At 40.0% G+C, this 22,672-nt stretch overlaps 1 protein-coding gene across 2 annotated transcripts; it reads right to left on the bottom strand.

Moving 5' to 3' along the window:
- Positions 1-264: 264 nt before the first annotated feature.
- ALKBH3 (alkB homolog 3, alpha-ketoglutaratedependent dioxygenase) lies at positions 265-21,688 on the bottom strand. Of its 2 annotated transcripts, none has more exons than XM_017813492.1 (9): positions 21,619-21,688; positions 20,215-20,327; positions 19,003-19,037; positions 18,007-18,054; positions 16,332-16,435; positions 15,080-15,168; positions 11,969-12,178; positions 3,545-3,643; positions 265-3,011 (listed from the first exon to the last, which is right to left on the bottom strand). In XM_017813492.1, exons 1-9 carry the CDS (start codon positions 21,686-21,688, stop codon positions 2,919-2,921), a joined length of 861 nt encoding a protein of 286 aa, XP_017668981.1. In that variant the 3' UTR covers positions 265-2,918. The 2 variants fall into 2 exon arrangements, with proteins under 2 accessions (XP_017668981.1, XP_017668989.1); XM_017813500.1 differs by lacking the exon at positions 21,619-21,688 and adding an exon at positions 21,261-21,388.
- Positions 21,689-22,672: the final 984 nt, after the last annotated feature.

The following is a 22,672-nucleotide window of genomic DNA, read 5'->3' on the forward strand; positions in this document are numbered from 1 at the left end:
TTCTAAATATGCTGCCCTCTGCACCTGACTCCAACAGCAGAAACTGCTGAACAGTACACAAGAAATGTTCATGTTGCCCTGTTCTCTAGTGAAAAATCTTTAGGTACTGTGGGAACACCACCAGGCTCAAGACTTCTCAAATCTCACTTTTGCACACATACATTTTGAAAATTGCAAGAGTGTCTCAGCATTCAGGAACAAATTTCTACCTACAGGAAAAACATCCCTGCAGAAAGACCTCCTGAGGAGATGTGGGCTGGAATCTCCTCTGCTCAAAGCCATTTCCTGCTGTTCTGGCAGGCAGGATGTTGCAATCTGCTACCACCTGGCTAGGTGACTTTTTTAGGGAGGAGGTGGGGGGAGGAAGGAAGGACCCACAAGTTCCCAGCTGACAAAGAAACCTGACCTCTAGGCCAACTGTTCCCCTTGCAGCCAGGACACTCAGGACACCGGGAGGAATGATGCTGTATGCCTTCTCCCCACTGTCAACCAGATTTGGATACAGCACACTTGACACATGAGAGAGAGCAGAACATAGCAGACTCCAGCAACAAAAAGGTATCACGGAACAGAGCTCTGGGGGATAAAGCATTTATCTTATAAATCATTTTATTGTTGGGAAGGAAAACTTGGTCTTCTCCCAGATCAAAGGAAGTAAAGAAACTAAACTATAATTTGCAAACATTACAAACTGAAACCAAGAAAGGAAGTGAAAACCTGCTCTTCCACACCAGCATCAGCCTCCAGGGCCTACCATTAGTTATGTGCCATAGATTCATCGAATTCAAATGAGTTGCAATTTCCATAGGCTGAGGTCGGGGGGGGAGGGGGTTAAGAGTTTCCGACTTGTCCCTATCTCCTACGCTCTCTTCAATCATGACAGCTCTTAACACAGTGAAAATAAATGTGGCCTCTATGAACTGATAAAGGCTAAAGTGTTGCCTTCTCAGAATACCTGGAGAAATTAGCACTGTCCCTTGGTTAAGGAAAAACACTCTCTGACAGGACTGCCAAACCTGGACACACTTACAGGGATGTGCACAAAGCTCCAGTGACCCAATGAAAGTAAATGTGGAAGCAAGTGTCTGCTTCCTTCAACAGTGGTTCCCAGAAGATACATCACAGAACCTAGATCTTAGATTAAAATTCAAGGAATTAACATTACATATACTCCAAAAGCATATTTCTGAACAAACTCAGATGAAAGTGAAGACATCATTAGATAACAGAGCAAGTTGTCTAATAACATTCATTCATTTTAGAAGATTAATGTATGGTGTAGAAGGTATCATACAGAAAATTATTCTAGAAAATGATTCTGCCCAATTTCAGATCACAGAGACTGAAATGGCTCAACAGTCTGTCCTTTAGGTCATCAATAACGTTAAAACATAGGCATAACTGAGTATTTATAACTTGACTGCTCTCATCAAGTAAGAATTTAAACCCCAGCAAATGCCGGCTAAAAAAAGACAGATATTTTATAAACACCAGCTTATTCTTACCCTAAAGAGGTACATTAACTTGCTTAACAAAGCTAACATGTTACAAGGCATGGAGTATTTACCTGTGCTTAGATCCTACTTCAGGCACAGTGAAGACAGACCAAACCTATGTTTTAATCCTGTACGGTGGACACCTTCTATCTGCAGTGAGAACTTAATCATGTAGGCAGCACACCTGACTTAACATCCAGACTGCAGTCACCAGCTCACTGCTTCCCACTGCCAGGTGAGTTGTACCTGATGAAGGCAAACTTGAAGAATTCCATCAAGTCAACCTAGAATCAGGCCTGAGGCGCTGACTGCTGATCTGTAACAGCAGAGGTTCAAGAGATAACCCTCCAAGTAATATTTTTTAATGCAACATGCATTGACCTAGAAGCAGTAGCACCAGTGTGAGTATTGTGCCTGGTGCTACTACACTCTACTTAGTGTAGATTTGCAATAATTTAGTTCCAAATATTTGGACCAATTCTTCTGGTATCAAATCTGGCAGCACAAGCCTAATTTTTAGAGATGATGACATTTTCTCTCCCACCTGAAACCAATGGAAGCCACAACTCAGTCATGCTAAAAACAAAAAATAAACCAAGAATTTATTAGCAAATTCTGCAAGTAATTTTTTTCCCATCTCTTTGTGTCTATTTTCCCGCCTGAGACACAGAGGTAACAGTTTTAAGCCAGCAGGGATGGAGGACTGCTAATACTCAAGCCATGGGCAGTTCCAACCTGAGTGATAAGGCTCATGGCCAAGGTCTCTCTGTCACTTGCCTTTGCTTTGTCTTCTCTAAATGGATAAACAGGATAAAGTCTGACCACAGAGTGCGTGGCAAAAAAGAGCCTTGGCCCTCTGTTCTAGGAGACACTGGTATAATTCAAGTAGTTGTTTAAATTATGAAACTGCTTAATTGGAAAAGACTCTGCAACCTAAACAGCAATGCACTGCCTCTTGATGAAATGACTAATACTTTGAGAACATCACCAAGTGCAGCTTTATCATTGCTGTACACACACAGAGATGGCTTTACATCAAAGAAACCCATCTTGTCATTACCTCAAAGATCACTTCTTAAGGGTAAAGGAGAGTCAAGACAAGAGGCAAAACTATCTGCTCACTGAATCTTTCTGCTCCAGATGGGACCTCTCAAATTTTTCACGTGCTTTGTGTTCTTTTAAGAACAATCATTGTTGTTTCACAAACTTAAAGCCTGCAATTCAATACTATGTAACAGCATATAATTTCTGTCCATGTAACACAGGCAGCTTTTTGATTGCCGAAGATCTTCATAATAGCGACTCTTTTCCTCATCATGTATTTCATGGAACTCTGTTCCTGTAAGGCTTCTTTTAAATCTGTGGCAATCTGAGGGTCTGGATCTGCTGTGGATGTATACCCAACGATGTCCAAGTGACTCTTCACTCCCAAACTCCATCAGATTCTGGATAAATGATCCTAAAGGTCAAGTTTATCCGTGCATCTCTAGAATGATATTCCTTAGGCACTCGATGCTGTAAGTGGCATTAGGGAAAAAAAAACCCAAGAAAAAAAAAAGCATGACCTTGTGCATTTAAAATACAGGTAATCAAACAACGAATAAAACCTTCATTTCCTGTGATGGTTTTTTATTCACATTTCTAAACATTTAGGTAAGGCAAAAAAATCAGGTTCTGACTGCTCAGAGCCACTGAAAACAAAAGGTCTTTGTATATTACTGTAGACTTCTTAAATTAAGCTACAACACTTTGATATCCCATCTTCCTATATTGATTTTGCTCTTTCCAGTGCAGTCTGCAACCTTCATTACTGAACTTTAATGCTGGAAAATCTGAGCTGATTCCTATTGCATCACTTAGCACTTGAAAGAAAATCCATTGTTTCTTTGGCTGCTTTCAAATTCTGAGGCAGAAAGCAGTACTGATGCCCTGGAAAACAACTGTGTCACTGGAAGCAGAATGTCCCATAACTTCATGGGAGTGTCCTGGGCATATTTGAAAAACTGCACTGCAAGTAAACCACACAAACAGCATGAGGGAGTTCTTACCTGCCAATCCGCCTGGGTAGCTCCTTCCATCATCAAGAGAGTCCCGTGATCAAGGGGGATTTTTAGTCTTTCTACATAAGTATAGTCTCCATTCTCTTCCTAAAAAGAAACATTAGACACTGAAGAAGCGGGTACGTGCATCTGGTAGAAAACCAGTCCTCTACAGCAGAGCTTTAAAAGCTGTAAGGGGGGAGGAGGAAACTCTTATAAGATCAAGAAGTCTAACTAAACATTTCTGTATCTGTATTTCATACAAAGTCCAGTAGCCAAGCATTTTAATGATGAAAGAAGCCATTGTATCTCACTGCCTGTACAATACAGGTAAAGTTCAACAAGCTCCTACATTTAGTGCAAAATTCTCAGAAAGGCTGAGAACCTTTTGGAAACATCCACTCTTAAAATAAACAGTTCAGTGTGGAGACATTCTACAATAGCCACCCTGATTCCAACAGTTAACTACTTCATCAAAAATACACATCTTCCTGCTATTCTAGATTTGCCTTAGTTTGGACTTACATGCTGGTAATGTATTAGCTGCTGGACGAAGAGCTTTTCCTATCTAAAAAAATAAATAAATCTCCTTTTTCTGCAGTAGTTTGTAAAACAAGTTGTCTCAAACTGTATCATCAATAAGCCAAACAGACTGCTAAAATAGAAGGAAAATAATTTGCAACCTTTTGGTATGTCTTTAGATTATATACAACTTTTTTAAAGCTCAAATATAGCAACTGGACATAGTAACACCACAGTAGTAGTCTCACATATGCCACATCAATGGGAATAGCAACTCTCTATTCCTTTGCACTATCCCTTCCAATTTTAAATCAGACTAATACACTGCTAAGTCAAATTGATCAAGGAAGTCTATTATGAGCACACAGTTCTTTTTTTGTCAATCATGACAGTAAATAAAATCATGAAATCATACTATGCATGACATTAAGTATCTTCCAGAACACCACATAGGCAGGTATTATAATGCTCTATGTAATCCTTTAATATTTTCTCATTTTAGCCTTCAATAGCTGCAGAAAGAAACGCTACAAACCTTGAACAACTTCCATTTAACATCTGGCCTACTTAATGTTGGCACTTTGATTACTTCATTAATATTGAAATGCGAATAGGAAAACCAGGATGCCCCCCAAATACAGATTGGCAGTATGTATTTTATCTTTTATAGATCTCTATTGCTAACTTAGGAAGCTGTCTAGGAAAAAATAGAAAGCAACACTCTGAAATGAGGAATTCAGGGAAGTTTCAGATATGAAATCACCTGCAAAATACAGGGATTATTTTAGAGAGAGGAGGAGTTGGAGAAATATTTTAATTAGCATTGAAAGGAAAGGGACCTGAGGTATTTTAAGTTACAGAAAGCCGTAGATAGCTTGAAAGTGTAAAGTGGATAATAAGTGTCCTTCACTGAAAAATAAAGAGCATGACAGGTGCTCAGTCTCTACACTCTACAAGTACAGGGCTAACCTTTTTCAGAATATACTGCATACAGCAAACAGATAGCCTGAGTATGTACTTGCTATTGCACCACTGCCTCTAGAAGCACTTCTAGTCTGCCAGTGATTGATTAAGCTCACTAAACATCCAGAATCTAGTTTTTTTTCCAAAGAGATCACCAAATCAGTTATTTGTTCTTGAAAAAAAAAAAAGGCAGAAATACACAATTACTACGAAGAGATGAGAAAAAATAATAAGGCCAGGTCTGAGCTGCTAAAGCATGAGTATTCCTGTAAAAGACAACACATCTTAGACAGCTGCACAACAAATGCTTCAGATTTTTTAAGTTTTTAATTAGTTAGGCAGTATTTTCTCTTCCTGTTTCTTATAATGGTTAGTGGACTCCTAAAATCATACTTGCTGAGTGTTTAGGAGAAGACAATGCTCAATTATTTCAGACTCAGCTGAAGGTAGCAATTACTCCAGACCACAAAGCCTATTACCAACAGAGTAGCATTTGTCACAACTGTCATGTAAAATGAAATTGTACTTCTTGGGCAGAAGAGATGAGAGGTCACAACTTACGTCACTTGTAACAGAAACAGATCACAAAGGAACTTGAAACAGTATAGGACACCTGAGACTGGGAAAATGGAATTATCACAGTAAGATTTAAGGTTGAGGTACAGGTATATCTACCTCACACTGACAGAAGACCCACATTTCTGAAACAGAAACTAATGTTACAAGGTCTTCAGATTTCAACCACATGTTGAATCATTCAGGAAAACTAATAGGACTCCGCACAAACCCAACAGTTAAAAGAAAACACTAATTGGTCATAAAAACGCAGACATAGTCTTTTGAGAACCATCAGAAAGACCCAACAGCTCTCATCCAACACATTTTAATGCTTTTACAAAGCTCACATTTTCAAAAATTTTAACTAAGTTCCTTGAAGCTTAACTGTGCAGTGCCACAACTTGATACAGGTTTGTCTTTTTAAAAGCTCAAAATAATGAGGTGAAGTAACAATTAATGGGAAAATTATGTCCTAGACTAAAACAGAGTTTGATTTTCAGGAAAACAACTGGGAGTGTGTGCGTTTATAAAAAAGATGCAGATAAGAAGGAAGACTTCAAATCTTCTAAAATGCCAAAGAGCTGGATTGGGATCAAATCAGCTCTCGACAATAAAAAGCATCACTTGATGTAACTGACTATTTATTTGCACCAGTGTCACTTTCTGTTCCCATCTGGGATCAGAAGTCCCAGTGTGACAGAACAAGGCTATTCAATACTGCTGGTGAAACTGCCAGCGCTCACTGGCTGTCCACTCCAGACTTCTACATTCCTTGGGGATACCTAAGGGCCCAAGGCTGTGCCGGTGATTGATTAACCTCACTAAACCTCTGGAATCAAGGAGAGCTAAAGGCACTCAGAAACACTTGTAATACGTATTCTTTGCAAAGACAATGTAAAACATATTTTTAAGCTTCTAGAATTATTAGCCATTTATCTCATTCTATTATAAGTAAGGTGTAATACCAAAAATATTTTCTTAACTTCAGTGAAAACAAGGAAAAAATTTCAAAAATAGGTATTATAAACATGACTGCTGATGAAAAGCAGAGAAGTATCATTGCACGGCTATTTTCTATTTCAGAGGATTACATCATTTCACTTCGTGGATGGACAACAGTGGACTTATTTTTATCTCTTGCTCATCTTGATTAAAAAGGAATTCTGCTAAGATAAATGATTTAGGAGAAAACATCCTTTTGGCTTAGAAAAGTCACTATGTAAAAGCAACAGTTACTTTCTGTTTTAAATGGGGCATCTCTGAGCTTTGTTTTACTTAGAAAAAGAAATTTTTATGTCAATTAGTTTTGATAAGCCAGTGAACAATAAGTTTTTACCTTCTTACATGTCATTACTAACAGTGTCAACTAAAGCTCATTTAAGAGCTTTTATCCCTAGAGCTGATGACATACAGAAAACTCAGTTGAGTTTCAGAGGTCAAGAAGTTTATGAAGGAAATTTATTTTTGACATCTAAGCCAGAAAAGATTTTCTGGTAACAAACATCTAAAGGAATGCATCAGGTAACTTTTATAAATTCACTTTGTATGTGTATGACAAAACCAACTGCTTACAAGAACAGGAATAGTAAAGCAACTGTTCTGGTTTTTAGTACACTAGAATTTTCATAATCTTGAGTTCCACATAGTACAATTAAGCTTTACACTGTCCAATACAGTAACTACACTTAATAAGTGAGGAAAGCTCAGTGTGATTTGATGTGAAGCTGTGAATACAAAATCTGTAAGTACTCCTGGATTCCATCAAGGTTGTTTTCTTAAAATGGTATCAAAATAAAAAAGAGAAAAGATCTAGTATAAATCTGTACACATCACTCAAGTTTGTTTCTTAAGTCTCAGGAAAGTTTACTGCTATAGTAGTAGGAAATGAGTTCTGGATAGTGTGAAAGCTTCTTCTATTATAAGGAAAAGCAAACAGAAACACCCTGCAGAAAAAAGTATAAATAATAATGCAGTTATACAGGCAGATGATGCAAAATAATTTTCAATGGCTAAAGTTAGCATGGAGAATGCTGGCTTCTAGTTCTTCTGCTTCACCTATTTACCTATTACCAAGAGAATTATCCTTACAAAACTTAAAGATCTCCTATTTTTCAAACTTCATCTTGCTTGTATCCCTCTTTTCCAGTTTACTCCTCTGCCACCAGCTGTGTAAACACTCTCCTTCACAACAAAGCAGTCTCATCTATCAGTACTTCAGCATTTTTACCAGTTTATTCTCTCTATCTCTGACAAAATCCTCACTGTGGTTCTCTTCTTTATGTGTTTAGTAATAATGAATATCAGTTATATTGCCCTTTCCTCACATAATACACCTGCCTGCCTCCACAGGCCTATCCTTAAACTCCCTTGGTCTTTCTGCAGCTGACCTAGTAGGCTGCAAGTAAGATAGCTCTAAAGCACTCCCATCTTCCTCTCTGCTTGTCTATAGCTTCTCAAGTCCTGCCAACACTGGTGGACAATACCTCCTCCTCCTCTGCAGCCAGGCTGTCTGCAAGCCTCCTTCATGCCAATGTAAAAGTTCAATTCTTCTCATCCTGATCTGAATCTCTTTCTACTGTGCTCCACATAGTCCCACATTCATCTTCAATTAGGCCTGTCAGGCCTGTTTCCAAAAGTACTAGGTGATCTTTACCTGCTGCTAGAACAGCTACTCAAGGACAGAAGAAAAAGATTGTACTTTAGTGATTCATTTGAAGGACAGACCCATATGAAGGCTGATTCTTAGAACATCATGAACATCCTGCTATTATCTAACACACACGTGAAGCTCCCTCTCTTTCCAGTACCCATCAGTTTCCTTGGTTACAGATGGAAAAAGAGCAAGTTGGCAGCTGGCGTTCTAACTCCTTCCACAGTTCACACAGCAGTTCGCTGGACAACGGCACCCAGATGGTCCTTATGGCACCCAGACCTCTGCCACAGAGCACCTCCCAGTGGAATGTGGGAGCTTAATGGGACTTTGAGTACCACCCTTCACTGCTGAACTAACATTTCACACTCAGCTTCCAGGAGGACCTAATCAGATAGCCTGGCATGGTCTCAGAGTAGAGCAATGACAACAGGAAAAATGGTAGTGAGGCACTATTGGAAAGACCCATCTAAGAGAGTGGAATCAATTCCTCTGAGCAGGAGGATGAAGTCATGTACAAGTGGGACTGAGGGCTTGAGGCTGTGTGGAGAATGGCAGCAGGTCACAGTGCTGCAGTGGTGACACACTGTAGACAAGCATGAGAGGACTTGTTGACTAAACCAGTAGCTGTGTGTGAACTGTGCATGAATCACAGCTCTAAAGCAAAGCATTTGTCTCCTGGTTTCGGTGTAGGCAGGAGCTACAACAAGAAAGCAAGAGGAAAGTAAAAGTAATTTACTGGAACTAGAAGAAACCAGACCACTGTGGACTTTGAACTATCAAGTAGGCATTCAGAAAAACCTAGAAACCATTTAAAGTAAAGGAAAAATATCAGCTACAACCACATAACTGGTCCAAATAAACAGAAAAGGCCATATTTAGAGGAATGAATGCTTAAAACAAAAAATCCCAGCAGGAAACATAAAACAGTTTCTGACACCACGTTAATTCCCATGAAAAGTATCCTTATTCCAGGGGGGAATTTACACCTGAAATGTATTTTTAGCTTTTTTTACATGCACTGGGCTGAAAACCCAGTAAGAATTATTATGCTTGTTTAAGCAGATTCAATAGGCTATGCATGTCTCTACACTCCTTTACCCTCTATTATATGACGAACACTTACTCATCCAGTACAGTACTCATCAAAAAAGAAAAACAGGACTGAACCTTTCCTTCCCCTCACTCTAGAACAATTTTCAGGGAAAAAAAAATACCACTTGCACCTCAGTAACTTTTCATATTGTTTAATTTTTGCCAAGGAAAAAAAGATTTCATTGAGCGACTGTTTCAGAGTGGCTTATGTAAATGCTACCAAATCACTACCAGACAAATGTTGAAATTCACACAAACATGCACAAAAGAAACAACTCACCAACACTACTGGCTGTCTTTTCAGCTAGAGAAATGGGATTTTATTCACTAGTAAGTTCAATCACATTTCAAGATATAATCTGGAAAATATTTGTAGAGATACCAACACGAAGTGAAGTCTCTGTAGGCTCTTATCTAGTACTCTTCAGTAGCCCTTCAAGATGTGACCTCACGTGCGGTACATACTGTTTTGTAACAGTACATGATTCCACACAGGCAACTAGTATGTTCATTACATCTTTCAATTCAAAATACTTAAAAGGATTTACACAAGAACAGAGGGTAATAAAGGCCTTTGAAATCCTAGAATCTGAAATAGTAGAATGTTGGCCTTCAAAGAGGCTTAATTATGGGAGGAAAAGTATTTACTTTCTCTTTCCCTCCTCAATGAAGGCTAACTCTGGAAAACCCAATGTACTGATACTGGCAGATTACAAACCAGGGAGAGCCTGAGTGTCTGTGATGACTGCTAATCTGAATTCCTTTTCCCTAGACTACATTGCTCTTCCTATATCTTGCTTTTGAACAAATTAATGTTCAAACTTCAAATATCTACAATCAGTTTTAACTTTCTCTTAATGAAAGAGAGAATGCTACAGTACAATAGAGTATGAAAATTACTTATTTGGTGGTACAGCCTGAAAGGTTGTAATTTCCATTAAAGCCTCTTGAAACTCCCACTTGGCAAAGCATGTGGTGTCACAGGATGCTCTCAGAAAACTGCAGGCTTTGAGAACGTGCAAAGAATACGTAATGTGTGCCATGTAATTATTAAGCATGAGTTCCCTTAGACACAGGATGTACTTAATAGCAACTTATTTGAAGATCACTACACATGGGGATTCTACCTCAGAAACAGGCATGTCACACTTGCAAAAGAAATACACTTCACAGAGAGCAAGATTCAGCTAGTCAGAAATATCCTGTCAAAGGTGCTGAAGAAAAATGAGGACAGCTTGAGGAATACATCTATAGAAAATCATCTGTGTCAGGAAGAAAAGGGAAGAGACCGCACAGTACAGATCAAAGAAGGTGGCCAACTATGAATGGCACAGATTGAATTTCCCCCTTTGTTCATTGTGGGGTCTTTGCAGAAAATAGAAAAAAAAGACATCTTATTCAAGAACTCAGATTGATTTTTAAGAGGGAACCTGCAAAGTTTATACTGAAATCTAAATGGCTTTTATTCTGATCCATTGATGGGGAACATGGGCACTTCTAGAAATGAATCCAAGAACCGTTTACAGTTTCCTAGAAGAATGAACTTTCCAGCTGACATTTTGTCATCAACACAGCATCAAGGATACTTACGGTATGCCCACTGACATAATGCACTAGTTATGTAATCTCACACTCAGGAACCAATATTACATTCACTTCAGACAACAAAGAATTTACAAATTAGAGAACTGGTGAAAAATACAAACTATTTATTTGTTTTCAGATTCAATTTCTGACCTTTGCTGTTCACGACTAGGTGACCCAATGACTCTTGATGGGGAGATTTCAGTATGTCAGCACAGTTTTCCAGTAGGCTGATAATCATCACCTCTGCTTTCTGTATTACTTATTCATAATAAATAGCAACATAAGCAGACAGCAAACTTCTTCCCGAAGTTCTCAAAGACTACACAAGCAGAAAATACATCTGAAAAGGACATCCTAAAATAAGGTAAAATCCTTTACTTGGATAAATACAAACTGCCAAGTTTAAGTTGGCTTGTAAACACAGCATTCCAAAGTACGCCATTTTATCTAGAAAAAGTATTCACTACTGACTCACAAACTATCTCCTGAAATGACATTCCATGCATGCCTCCTTATCAAAGTAAAGGATCTCTGTTTAGTCTGTGAAGTATGATGCAACAGTTTCCATGGTATTTGATGGAAAAGAAATGAGCTTCTTCCCTTTGTTCACTGTCCCTCAGTCTGAACGCACGCATCAAAACACAAACATTGTTAAAGAGCAGGCAGAATAACTCTTCATCCCACATTATGCTTTACATAACGTTGGCCTGAGTTTAAGAAAATGGTACCAACTCTTTGACTCACTTGCACAGAATAAGTTGACTTTCAGCATCACTGATCTCATTTTAAGTACCGGTAAACACCCTTATTCAGGCAGAAAGGTGCCCAGGTCACAGTTTCACTACAGCACACTAGTAGAGTGGTCCTATCCCCATCCTCAGGATTTCAAGTTCCACACGATGCATTTCTTGATCCGTACGTTTATTCCACAGAACTTTACAAGTTCTGCTTTCATTATTAACTGTGAAAAACTTTTGTAATTAAGTTCTCTAAACAGGGGGCAAATAATAAACATATTAGTAGCTGTAAGACTGTCTAAGTGTGATATAAACACTCACAGGGGAAGGTTTCTTCCTCATCTCAAAGGTCCGAGTAGCACCAAAGCTGAGTGAGGCAATGGTGGGGTTTTTTCCCAGCGATGGTTCATCATCACTGTGCCAGTCCACACTATCCTTCTCATTTCGGTAGAGGTTGCAGAGAAGAGAGTTGAAGGTGTAGCCAGTGAACTCTTCAATGCGCTCCTTCAGCACGGTCAGCAGAGGATGCCACTGCAGTCAGTGCAGAGGGGAAGGGTAAATGCAATGAAAGCAGGCCAGCGGCAGGTAACATAACACACAGGGTGAAAACTACCAAGGAACAAAATATACTGCACTTGAATCACAATAAACTTAAAATCAAACAAATGACTCACCACAATTCTGATTATATTTTTAGCAAAGCGGAGGAACGGGCTTTCTGTGAAATATGCATACGTTACCCATCGCTCAATACCAAATCATCTCTTGAAACAGTGAAGCCAGGCTGCCTTTCACACTAATGCAGGCAATCAGGGACTAAATGATATGCTCTCAATTGCCTGCAGCTGTTGACAGAGAACAAGAGGAGGCAGTTGGCCTAATGTGGCCCCCTGTCCCCGCTCTGTCAGCACAGATTGTTGAGCTCAACTCATCACCTCCTGGGGTTTTGACTCCACCATTGTAACTTTCCAGTGGGTCACAAAACCAATGTGACTGGCTGGAATTTCATCCTTCCCTTTGCTAACATCTTGCTGACTCCACAGCCCAGGGCAGCTCTGCACATACCATTACAACTCAGTCCAATTATTTAATGTTATAAACTTACATCATGTCTTTCATCTGTCAGAATGCTTTTAAGAACTACACAAGTATATAAAGAAAAGAAACCCCAAAGTAAAGTAGGCCAGAATTCTTGCCCATTATATAAGCAGAAACAGAGATCAAGAGAGGATAGGAAACTGATTCGAAATCTCCCAGTGCATCACTGGCAAAAGAAGCAACAGACAGTAGGAACTATTTTCTAGTATCCACCTCTAATAATCAAGGCTGCACTTCCTTCTTTCCAAGCTTACCCATATTTAAGGTGCATTTAACTTACTGGTCACACTGTAGGAGCCGCAACATACCATCTTTCTCTACTGGAGTATTTCTAACTTCAAGTATTAAGCATCATGTGAATAATTAATCATATATAAACATAGCTTGCAGCTATGGGAAGTGTAGGGAAATCAGTAATACCACCTGAAAAGGAGTTTTCTTGCAATTGGGCTGCCTGAATGTGCATAAGAGTACAACAGGAATTACTGAAAGCATTTTTCAGTGACCAACTAGGACCAGATTTCTTCAATTCCTATCACAGAAGTATGTATTACTAAAAATGTTACCATATAGTGAATTTCGTACTGGAAACCCCACTAAAAACCTGCTGCAGTGGAAGTAATTTTGTTGAAAGATTACTGTGTCACCAACTATATTACTGCTTACAAAGAAACATTTTCTAATACCAAAATTCATTTAGGCATGAGCACTGGATTAAATCTAGCGATGCCATAATCACACCAACTCTTACCAAACAAAAAAAGGAGGCACACAAAGCTAATTACTTCTACAGATCAAGTGTTTAAGGCAGTAATTGGTTTTGGCCAAGCTGTGCACTAAATTACATTACACTCAAGACACTTTTGTGATAGAAACCCTTTTCTACTGAGAAGGACTGTGCTTTTTATACCATCCACTGCTGCTTCTAGCTTCAGGTACTGCCATATACAAAGCCAAGTGAAATGTCAGAGTGTCCACGTGCAGTCTACCCATGTATCTATCTGCCTGTGGACAGCTAGGGAAGGACTGGCTCCCAGCTATGCAGGTTTCCCAGTGCACCTAACTTTCTGTTTGCGTTTCTTTCTCTCGGTAAACAGATAAATTATTCAGGGCTAAAAGACAGAATCAGCATGTGTGACCAATTTAGGCCTTAGATGAAAAAAACAAGCCAGTGGTCCAATGAGTGCTAACTCTGATCTTTATGCGAACTGAGATGAAACTGTGAATTCAGGGTATATGGGCTCTATCCAACCTCTGAGCAGCAATGGCTTCCACACCAGGCAGTTCTGAACTGGATTTAAGTCATTAGTATACAACAGAATGATTTTGTGGGGGCAGTTCCAATCCCTAAAGCCACTCAGCTTCCAGAAAAGTCCATTTAAACTAGTGTTTCACAAATGAGTACCAAAAAAAATGCCTATTTTCCCACCACAAGATGCATAGGTTATAATTTTTAACTACAGTATTTTTGAGACTACAAAATCTTCACAATTCATCATGTTAAATAATGTCTTTCCAACTTTTCCCAAAGTGAGCTCTGCTAGGAGATACCCTGCTTTGGCAGAAGTTCTGGGACTTGGGACACTTTTCTCTCATGCTACGTGACACCTGATTTATGGTTCAGAACACTGTAGCCTAATGCCATGGAAATTTCAAACAAAGCAATACCAGGAGACAGGCTGATGGGACAACAGGCTGGAAGACAGAGAGACAGAGGAAGAGAAGGAGAGAGAGAGAAAGAGTGCACAAGCAGGAACAAAACATCACTGTGTCACTCAGAAGGCTTTTAACTCTTCCAAAACAGCGTGGGAAATTACCTCATACAATCTGGAGTTGCTGAGCAGACTGGTTGCATGTGTGAATTTCATAGCATCCACACAGGAATCAAAATATGTCCAAATTCTCATTTAAGCAGTACTGAGTCTAAGTGTTTCTGAAAGTAACCATTTCAGTAATTGATATTATTGTATCTTTAAAACAAAAAACTCAGTATGACTGTGTGCACTACAACCTCCCATATAAAGATGCTTGGAGTAAGTCACACAGAGCCATTCAGAGTTTCGTCCAAAGCTACAGTGACCCAAAAGCAGACCTTTAAACTCTAGAGTGATAGCTTTCTTTTGGCAACATTTAGCAACTAAATCACGCTCCTCTCAGGCAAACCACTCCTAAAGTTTATTTTATAAAACTGTCCACAATCCAGCAGAATCACAAATGAAAAGTTAACAGATACTCTATATAAGAGTAAAGGATAGAGGGAATTTTTGTTTCTTGATCTCTGCAAAGGATTTCTATGTAGGCAATAATATAAGGAAACTGTAAACATATACATACATTTGGATTTGGCTGCATTGTTATCCTGGAGTAGGTGTAAGGAAGTTCCCCATACCAGGATGTAAGCCGTGGTTCCTCAAAAGATACTTCTGAGAAAAAGAAAACAGGAAGACTTTCTCAGTTGCTTTATCAAAGGGTTTGAAAATGGAAAGAGGATGCAATTCTGCCAAGAAACTTGGTCAAAAAGAGACTGTCCATTCACCTAAAATTAAAAAGCAGCCCTTTAAAATCCTCAGCTTTACAGAATGAACTCATATGAAGGAATGAGATTATTCAAAATCAGGCCTGTCTCTGCAGGAGGAATTATCCAGAATCTTGAAACCACATCCATTTTCTTGCCCCTATGCCAGACAGGGCAAGGACTGGACGAGTTAAAGATGACAAAATGAAGCTGAGATTTTACTTATAATTCTGGCTGGTTCCAATGCCCAATATGATGGCATAACTTGCAAGATGCAGAGGGATCCACTGAAAAGAGTGAAGTGGAAAGGACAGTAGCATCAATGGGGCATTACAGAAGCATAATGTAGCAAGGTTGGACACAAGTAATATTTTGCCAAATGCGTGCTCTGTGGTGTAACATAAGGATAAAGTTAAAAATACTTTCAACTTCTGAAAAGACTATCTTGGTAACTATTTCTCATGCTTGACAGATAACATTCTCCATTATACTGTACCTTTATTGCAAGCCAAGAAATACACATGCCTAAGACATTTTCCAGTCCTGTTACTCTGACACATTATCTTACATCCGTTCCTGACTGAAATCAAAATTTAGCTATAACAGGTGCCCCTTAGTGAACAAATCCAGAATAGCAGTCTCTTCTCTTACTGCATGCTGGAACTAATAAGCAAAGACAAGGCAAAAAGGAACATGCTCTGCTGGGATTTTAAGTGAAAGAGGCAAAAAATGTACCTCGCAACAGAAACGTCAAAGCATAGCTTTTACAGCATCACTGGGAGACTATATAAAGGGATGGTGACCAGACTTAATCTTAAGAAAAGAGTGAGAAAAGAAACTGGAGATGACAGGCAAGTTTAATTTGGAAAGATTTCATTTAATTGGCAATAGTAACAAGGTGATAGAGATTGAAAAATAAACAGCAGTACTCTTCAGATATGCACAGAAAACCTGCAAGGAAATCTGAAGGAGTGGTAATACAAAAAATAAAAACAATTACAAACAATGCACAGATTTTGTTATGGAATTGACCTTGGAATGACCTGAAAAGCTGGTCTACACACTCCTTACCCTGCCTGATGTGAGTTCGCTGACCCCAGGGTATGTCTTGGAGGAGTTGTTCAAACATCCAGTCTGCCTGTTCTGAGTCAATAAAGCCAGGAATCAAATGAATCCTAAGGACGAAAAAGATAAAGAAAAGATGGAAGGAATATACATTTCTATACCTGCTTTTGTAAAATGTTCTAATTTCCAGGATTCCCAAAGCAGTTAAAAACGGCTGTAATGCCGTTTCAGATCAAAAGTCAAAGTCCAGTATCCTGTTTCTGACCACAGCCAAAAGCAGGTGTGAAGGAGAGAACAGAAGAGCTCCTGTGGAGTCTTACCCTCACCAAACACGTGTAGTTGCTTTTCAAAACTTATAAAAACACAACACCACCAATACACCATGAATCCCAGAATCAGTAATGTACTATGAAAAATGGCATCCTTTTGCTTCACATCTGATAAATCAAATAGCCCTGATTATGGTAATACAATCAACATAAGTAAATAATTGCCCTTTATTCACCATCTCCATGTCACTCAGAATTTGATAGCCCTTTATCCCTACTGCCATTCTATTCTCCTTTTCCAACCACAAGAACCCTACAGTGTTTAATCTCTCCTATTTTTTTATTTCTCTATGTACATTTGATATTTTGACTGTACTAACAGTCATTCAAGAACTACAGCCACTGTAGTGGCTGCAAAGTAGGAATGCTGCTCACAGCAGTTTACTCTCACAAGTATTCCGTGCTACAAAGATATCACAATAAGTGCTACAGATGCTAAAAAAAGATGCAAAATCTGATCATTAACTTTCCAGAAATATATATATTCCATCAGCATATTATGAAAACAAACTCCAGAAAATGCAGAGTAACCCAACTGGTTGCGTATCTTGTCTCTTTCTAGCTCATCAAAGCTTTTACTTTTAAAAATGCTTTAAAAATTTATTTGCACCTTTAGAAGAAATTAAGATGAAGGCACTAAAATGATACAATAATAAGAAGACATTAATTGAAATAAATGCACAAAAAATACTATGTCCTTGGCATTTTTTCCACAATTAATAAAAATGTATCAAATTCAGAAGAAAAGGATTAATACTGATACTGCATTTAAATCAGCAAGGTAAAGTAAAATGCATTTTAGTTAGCAAAATCACAGAACAAGTAGGCATTGTTTTGAAGTGCCCTGAAGCTGAAATAATTAAGGCATGGCATATAAGCAAAAGAGACAACCCTAAAGTTACCAAACCTGCCTGAAGTTAAATGCTTTTTTTAGATTAATTTAAAACAAGTCCAATTTACAGCTAAAAGTTTTTGGCAGCTCTTAACTGTACAACACAGACATCAGGCACTTGCTAATATAGGAATATCAACCCAAACTTCCAGCAGCAACTTATTCTGAATCATGAATCAAATGGACAAAGCCCCTTGTCCTTATTCCAGACAAGCACACCAGATGCAGTACTCACTGGATGTCAAGACGTTTATTTTTCTTCTCTTCAGTGCTGCTCAGAACCACGTAAATCTCTGCTACCTGATACTTACAGTATTTCCAGAAGTACTCTAAACAGATGATACACAGGAAGGGCAGTGTGCAGCTGCTAGAGTCAGAATGCTCTGCAGAGACTGGGCTTCAGAAATCTGAGTATCACCACATCACTCTGCAAAAGCAAGTAAGAATTTCAACCACTTACCTAGAAATGCCAGTTGGTCCTTTGCTGAGCTCATACACACCAGGCTTGCTGAGGATGTAGAAAGGAAAAGAAACATCAGAAAGACAACAAGAAACTATCTTAGATTGGGCAGCACAGACTAGAATTGCTGCAGGCCTGGAGTAGGGAAATTTTTCTTTAAAAAAGAAAAGAAAATTAAAAAAGGGAAGCAATAATGTCCTGGAGATAGGGGTCAGAGTAAGGCAGCAAGGGGTGCTGCAGAAGCAAATGAGTTTGTGTATACTTCCTGTCTTTCATTTCACCAAGGGCTCAATACACAGTTTTAGGGCTCTAGAGATAAATAAAACAGGGATGTCACAGGGAACCTAAAGGAGACAACCGCATAAGACTGCACTCAGATCACTATGTTTGCATTTACAGGCATCCTGAGTAAGAAAATTCCACCAAGATAGCCAAACTGAAGAATATTTAATCTTCATTATCTCAAACTTCACCATACACCACCACACTCGGTCACCCTTCATGCCAAAATTATCCTCAGAAGATCCCCATTTCAACACAAAAGGTAAGTGATCTACAAATATCCAGCTTCACTGTGACACTTACTATCAGCTACTTTTCCAAGCCTTCAAAGAAGTTGCCATACCAGCTATACTCCTGGTATATTCCAGAGTAAGTAATTTCCAGCATAGTTTACACAGGGACTGTTCCAGGAAAATGTACACTGCTAACCAAAGGAGACATAATGGCAGTTCTGTTGAACCAGAATGTCCAATTAATCGTTATTCCTGGCTTACACAGCTACAACAAAGCTATAAAAACCAGTTAACAGATTTGGACTCTCCTGATAATACACTCAGCTCAAGATAAAGGGTTGAAAGTCCACATTTTCTACTGAAATTTCTTCCAAAGGCATGGCAGTTGTGTGTGGAGAAGGAACTCTTTTCCAGCAGATTCCCACCGACCATAATGACAGAAAAACTGCAGGAGGCACAGTTAAGTCAGCAGTGTACTCACTCTATCACACCTGCCTCAGGAACTCTGCGCTCCACCTAAAAGGTAACAAGAGAGTGCACAATGAATATTAAATATCTAAGTACCTGGCACACTTTAGTCAAACGGAACTAAAGGTCTTCTCTAGTGACTCAGGATAGCCACACACTGATATGGCAGTGAGAAAACATACCTCTGGACAATCCATGAGCAGTAACAACCCACCCGCTCCCTCCACGCCACAGAAACTCTCAAACGCAGCTACCATTGCAGGCTGGTTTTTAACAATCAACTGCCCCCTAAAGGACATTGATTTCTAAATTATTTGGATTATTATAATACTTGCTATTTATCAACTGCAACCAAGAAAATTCTTATCCTTCCAATTATTAAAATATCCTTACACAAGTAAAAATCTAGATTAACTTTAGGACAGATGAACAAACCCCAGGCCTCAGTCAGTGAGCAAAACACAAGAGAAACCAAACATAGCAGGAGCTGATGCTGTAAAATTGTCTGCACAGCTGAGATAGCTGTTTTTTGTTAAAACAAAAGACAGAGTAGTTTAATCCAGCCTTGGCTATCATTTTGGTTGTCTCAGGGATTTATGCTTCTCTTCTCTGAGCTCAGAGTGCTGAGATGCATGGAGGTACTGCACTGCACCAGCAAGAGGATCAAAATATAGTACTATATAGATACCAGGGCTCTGTCACAGAGAAAGGAGAATCTTCCCAGACCATCTTCAATTCTTCCAAGCATTTGAAATAAGTCTAGCTTAGAAAGAAGTGTTCATGATTTATTTTTTTTTCCCAAGAAAGGAGCTGCCCTCTTTCTGCAAAGAGCACAATATTCTTCATCTGCTGATGGGACATTAAGTGTATAAAACGAATCCCATACTCTTTGCCTGCAACAAGACAGATATCCCAGCTGAGGAAAACAAAAAGAGCTCAATGCTTAGTACATTGCATCATTCTGAATATTTAGGAGAACATATTCTTTCGGCTCTGTGAAAAAAAATGGTAGTTATGAACAGGTTAAATAGAGGAACAGTATTTTTTCTGTTTGCCATATATGCAAGACAGTTGCAAATTCTGCTTCGTAAAAGCCCAAAGTTCAGCTCAGCTGAGTTTTTAAACAACAGACTATATTCTCAAATACTTTTTATCCTTTTTATAATTTTTATCATCTGCAGTTTAATCATGGATGAGATTCTGCTAGTTACCATGTAATTTTTACCTCTGATGGCTTTTCAAAGACAAATTGCTTTTGAGTGTGAGGCTGATCTTTCCTCATCCATGCCGGTCTGGCATCTGCAGGGGCAAGGCTGCTCACCACAGGTGCCTTAGGTGCTAAAGCAAAGAGAGAAAAAAAAAGAAGGATCCCTTGAAATAGAATATCATCATACAAAAAATATAGTTAGGAAGAATTTACAGGATCATTCCTTGGAGTATTCTCCTCTGCCGGGCAGAGACTCCAGGAAACAGCCAAACTTACACTACTTAAGAGTTAAAACTGCACAGGAACTGAAATTTTTAAAACGTATTCATTATCTATAGACAAACAAAAATGAAAGCATCATTTTATCAGAAAGGATGACATCTAGAACCTTTCAATTCTAAACCAAACACCTATGACATGCCAGCAGAAATTGTCCCATGCAGCCAAACTACTTCCCTCTGTATCTTTTTTTTTTTTGGGGGGGGGGGAAAGAGAGAGAAATATTTTTATTAAAACAGGATTTTTAAATTAGGAAGTATGGAAGAGGAACTCAGGCATACCACTTCATGTGTTCTATTTACACATGCAAACAGGCTTTAAAACAAGCCTGACACAAGGTCTTCATTCTGCATAATTCAAAAGATGGGAATATTTTTTTTAATTCCTTTAGGAATAGTTGGAATAAAATGCACCTGTGACAGAAAATTTGCAGGCCACACGCACAAATCATAACAGCTGGCTACATTTTTTCACGATTAAAAAAAAAAATCAGCTTGCCTAGGATGCTCAGTCTGCAGAGATATGGGAGTTTTATGGGAACTGTAATCAGGTGAGTGGAACTCAGTGTTTTGAGCACGTTCACAAAAACAAATCAGTCCCTCCTACAAGACTGGAAACCTACAAAGTGGTCTCCTGCCTCTGTATGGTTTGGTTTCAATGTTTGTTATAAGAACTGTGTTGTTAACTCCAGCCCTTCCAAGTAGCACTCTTTATTTTTCACCGTGAAAAGGTAAACGAAGACACACATTGTGTTTTACGAATGAAAAGTGACTATTGACTCTCACACCAGTCAGCTCCATCAAGTTCTATTCGCCTCATTCATCTCGCCGGGAGATGTGTACCCTGCACTCGCCTCAATGTGCACATTAGCAACACATCCATACCTTGCGTTCTGCACCCAAAACGGCCACACCTGCGGCACAAATACAACTTTTACTCAAAAACTGTGTTCGGACACCTGCAGTTCCGTTACCGAGGGGAGCGGGGTAAGCAGGGCCACCCCTCGGGGCCGCCGCGCCAAGGCCGGCACTTTTCTCTCCGCCGTCTGCAGGGAAGGGGAAGGTAGCCCCAGCGTTTCCCACAGGGCCGGGCCCGCCCGGGGCGCCGCACAGCGCTGGCGAGGCGGCTGTCCGGCCTCCTTACCTGCGGGCCGCCCCGCCGGGCCGCCGGCCCAGCCGCCCTGCACACGGGCCCGCAGCCGCCGCTCCGCCATCCCGCCCCGGCGCTCCGCCCGCCCCCGCCACAACCCGCCCGGCGCTCCGCTCCCTTCCGCCGGCGGAGGGCCCCAGAGACCCGGCTGAGCCTGCGCCCGGGCCCCGCCGCCAGCCCTGTGCTCCGCCCTCCGGCCGCGGCACGCAGGGGCAGAGTTGAAGGTGTCCTGTCCCTGGGACGGCAGGAGCAGGCAGCCAACTCGCCTCCCACCCTGCTCCAGCTCTTGCGTATCCAGCTCTTATTAATATCTTAATTAACAGTTCAAACAAAATTTATTTTGTGTTCCAGTGATTTTAACATATCAGCACTGTTAAATCATAGAATACCCTGAGCTGGAAGGGACTCACAAGGATCATCTTAAGTCCAGCTCCTGGCTCTGCACAGGATAGCCCCAAAAATCACACTATGTGTTCAAGAATATTGTCCCAACACTTCTTGAATTCTGGAAGGCCTGGTGCCGTGATCATTTCCATTGGGAGACCGTTCCAGTGCCTAACCACCCTCTGGTGACAAACTTGTTCCTAATATCCAACCTAAACCTCCCCTGACTCAGCTTCAGGCCATTCCCTTGGGTCCTGTCACTAGTCACCAGTGAAAAGAGATTGGTACCTACACTTCTGCTTCCCCTCACAAGGATACTGAAGACCACAATGAGATGTCTCCTCAGTCTCCTCTTCCCCAGGCTGAACAGACCAAGTGACCTCAGCTATTTCTTGTATGGCTTCCCCTCAAGGCCCTTCACCATTTTCACTGCCTTCCTTTGGACACTCTCCAACAGCTTTGTATCTTTCTTATATGGTGGCACCCAAAACTGTACACAGGACTCGAGGTGAGGCCACACTAGTGCAGAGTAGAGCAGGACAATCACCTCCCTCGACTGGCCAGTGATGCTGTGCCTGATGCAACCCAGACAGGGAGTAGATAACAGCCAGGAAAACAGATTAATGAAAGCTTTGGTTTTGGCATGTAAAAGTACAGTAATTTT

The sequence above is a fragment of the Lepidothrix coronata genome, unplaced genomic scaffold (genome assembly GCF_001604755.1).
Source record: "Lepidothrix coronata isolate B3197 unplaced genomic scaffold, Lepidothrix_coronata-1.0 Scaffold1, whole genome shotgun sequence".
Classification (NCBI taxonomy): domain Eukaryota; kingdom Metazoa; phylum Chordata; class Aves; order Passeriformes; family Pipridae; genus Lepidothrix; species Lepidothrix coronata.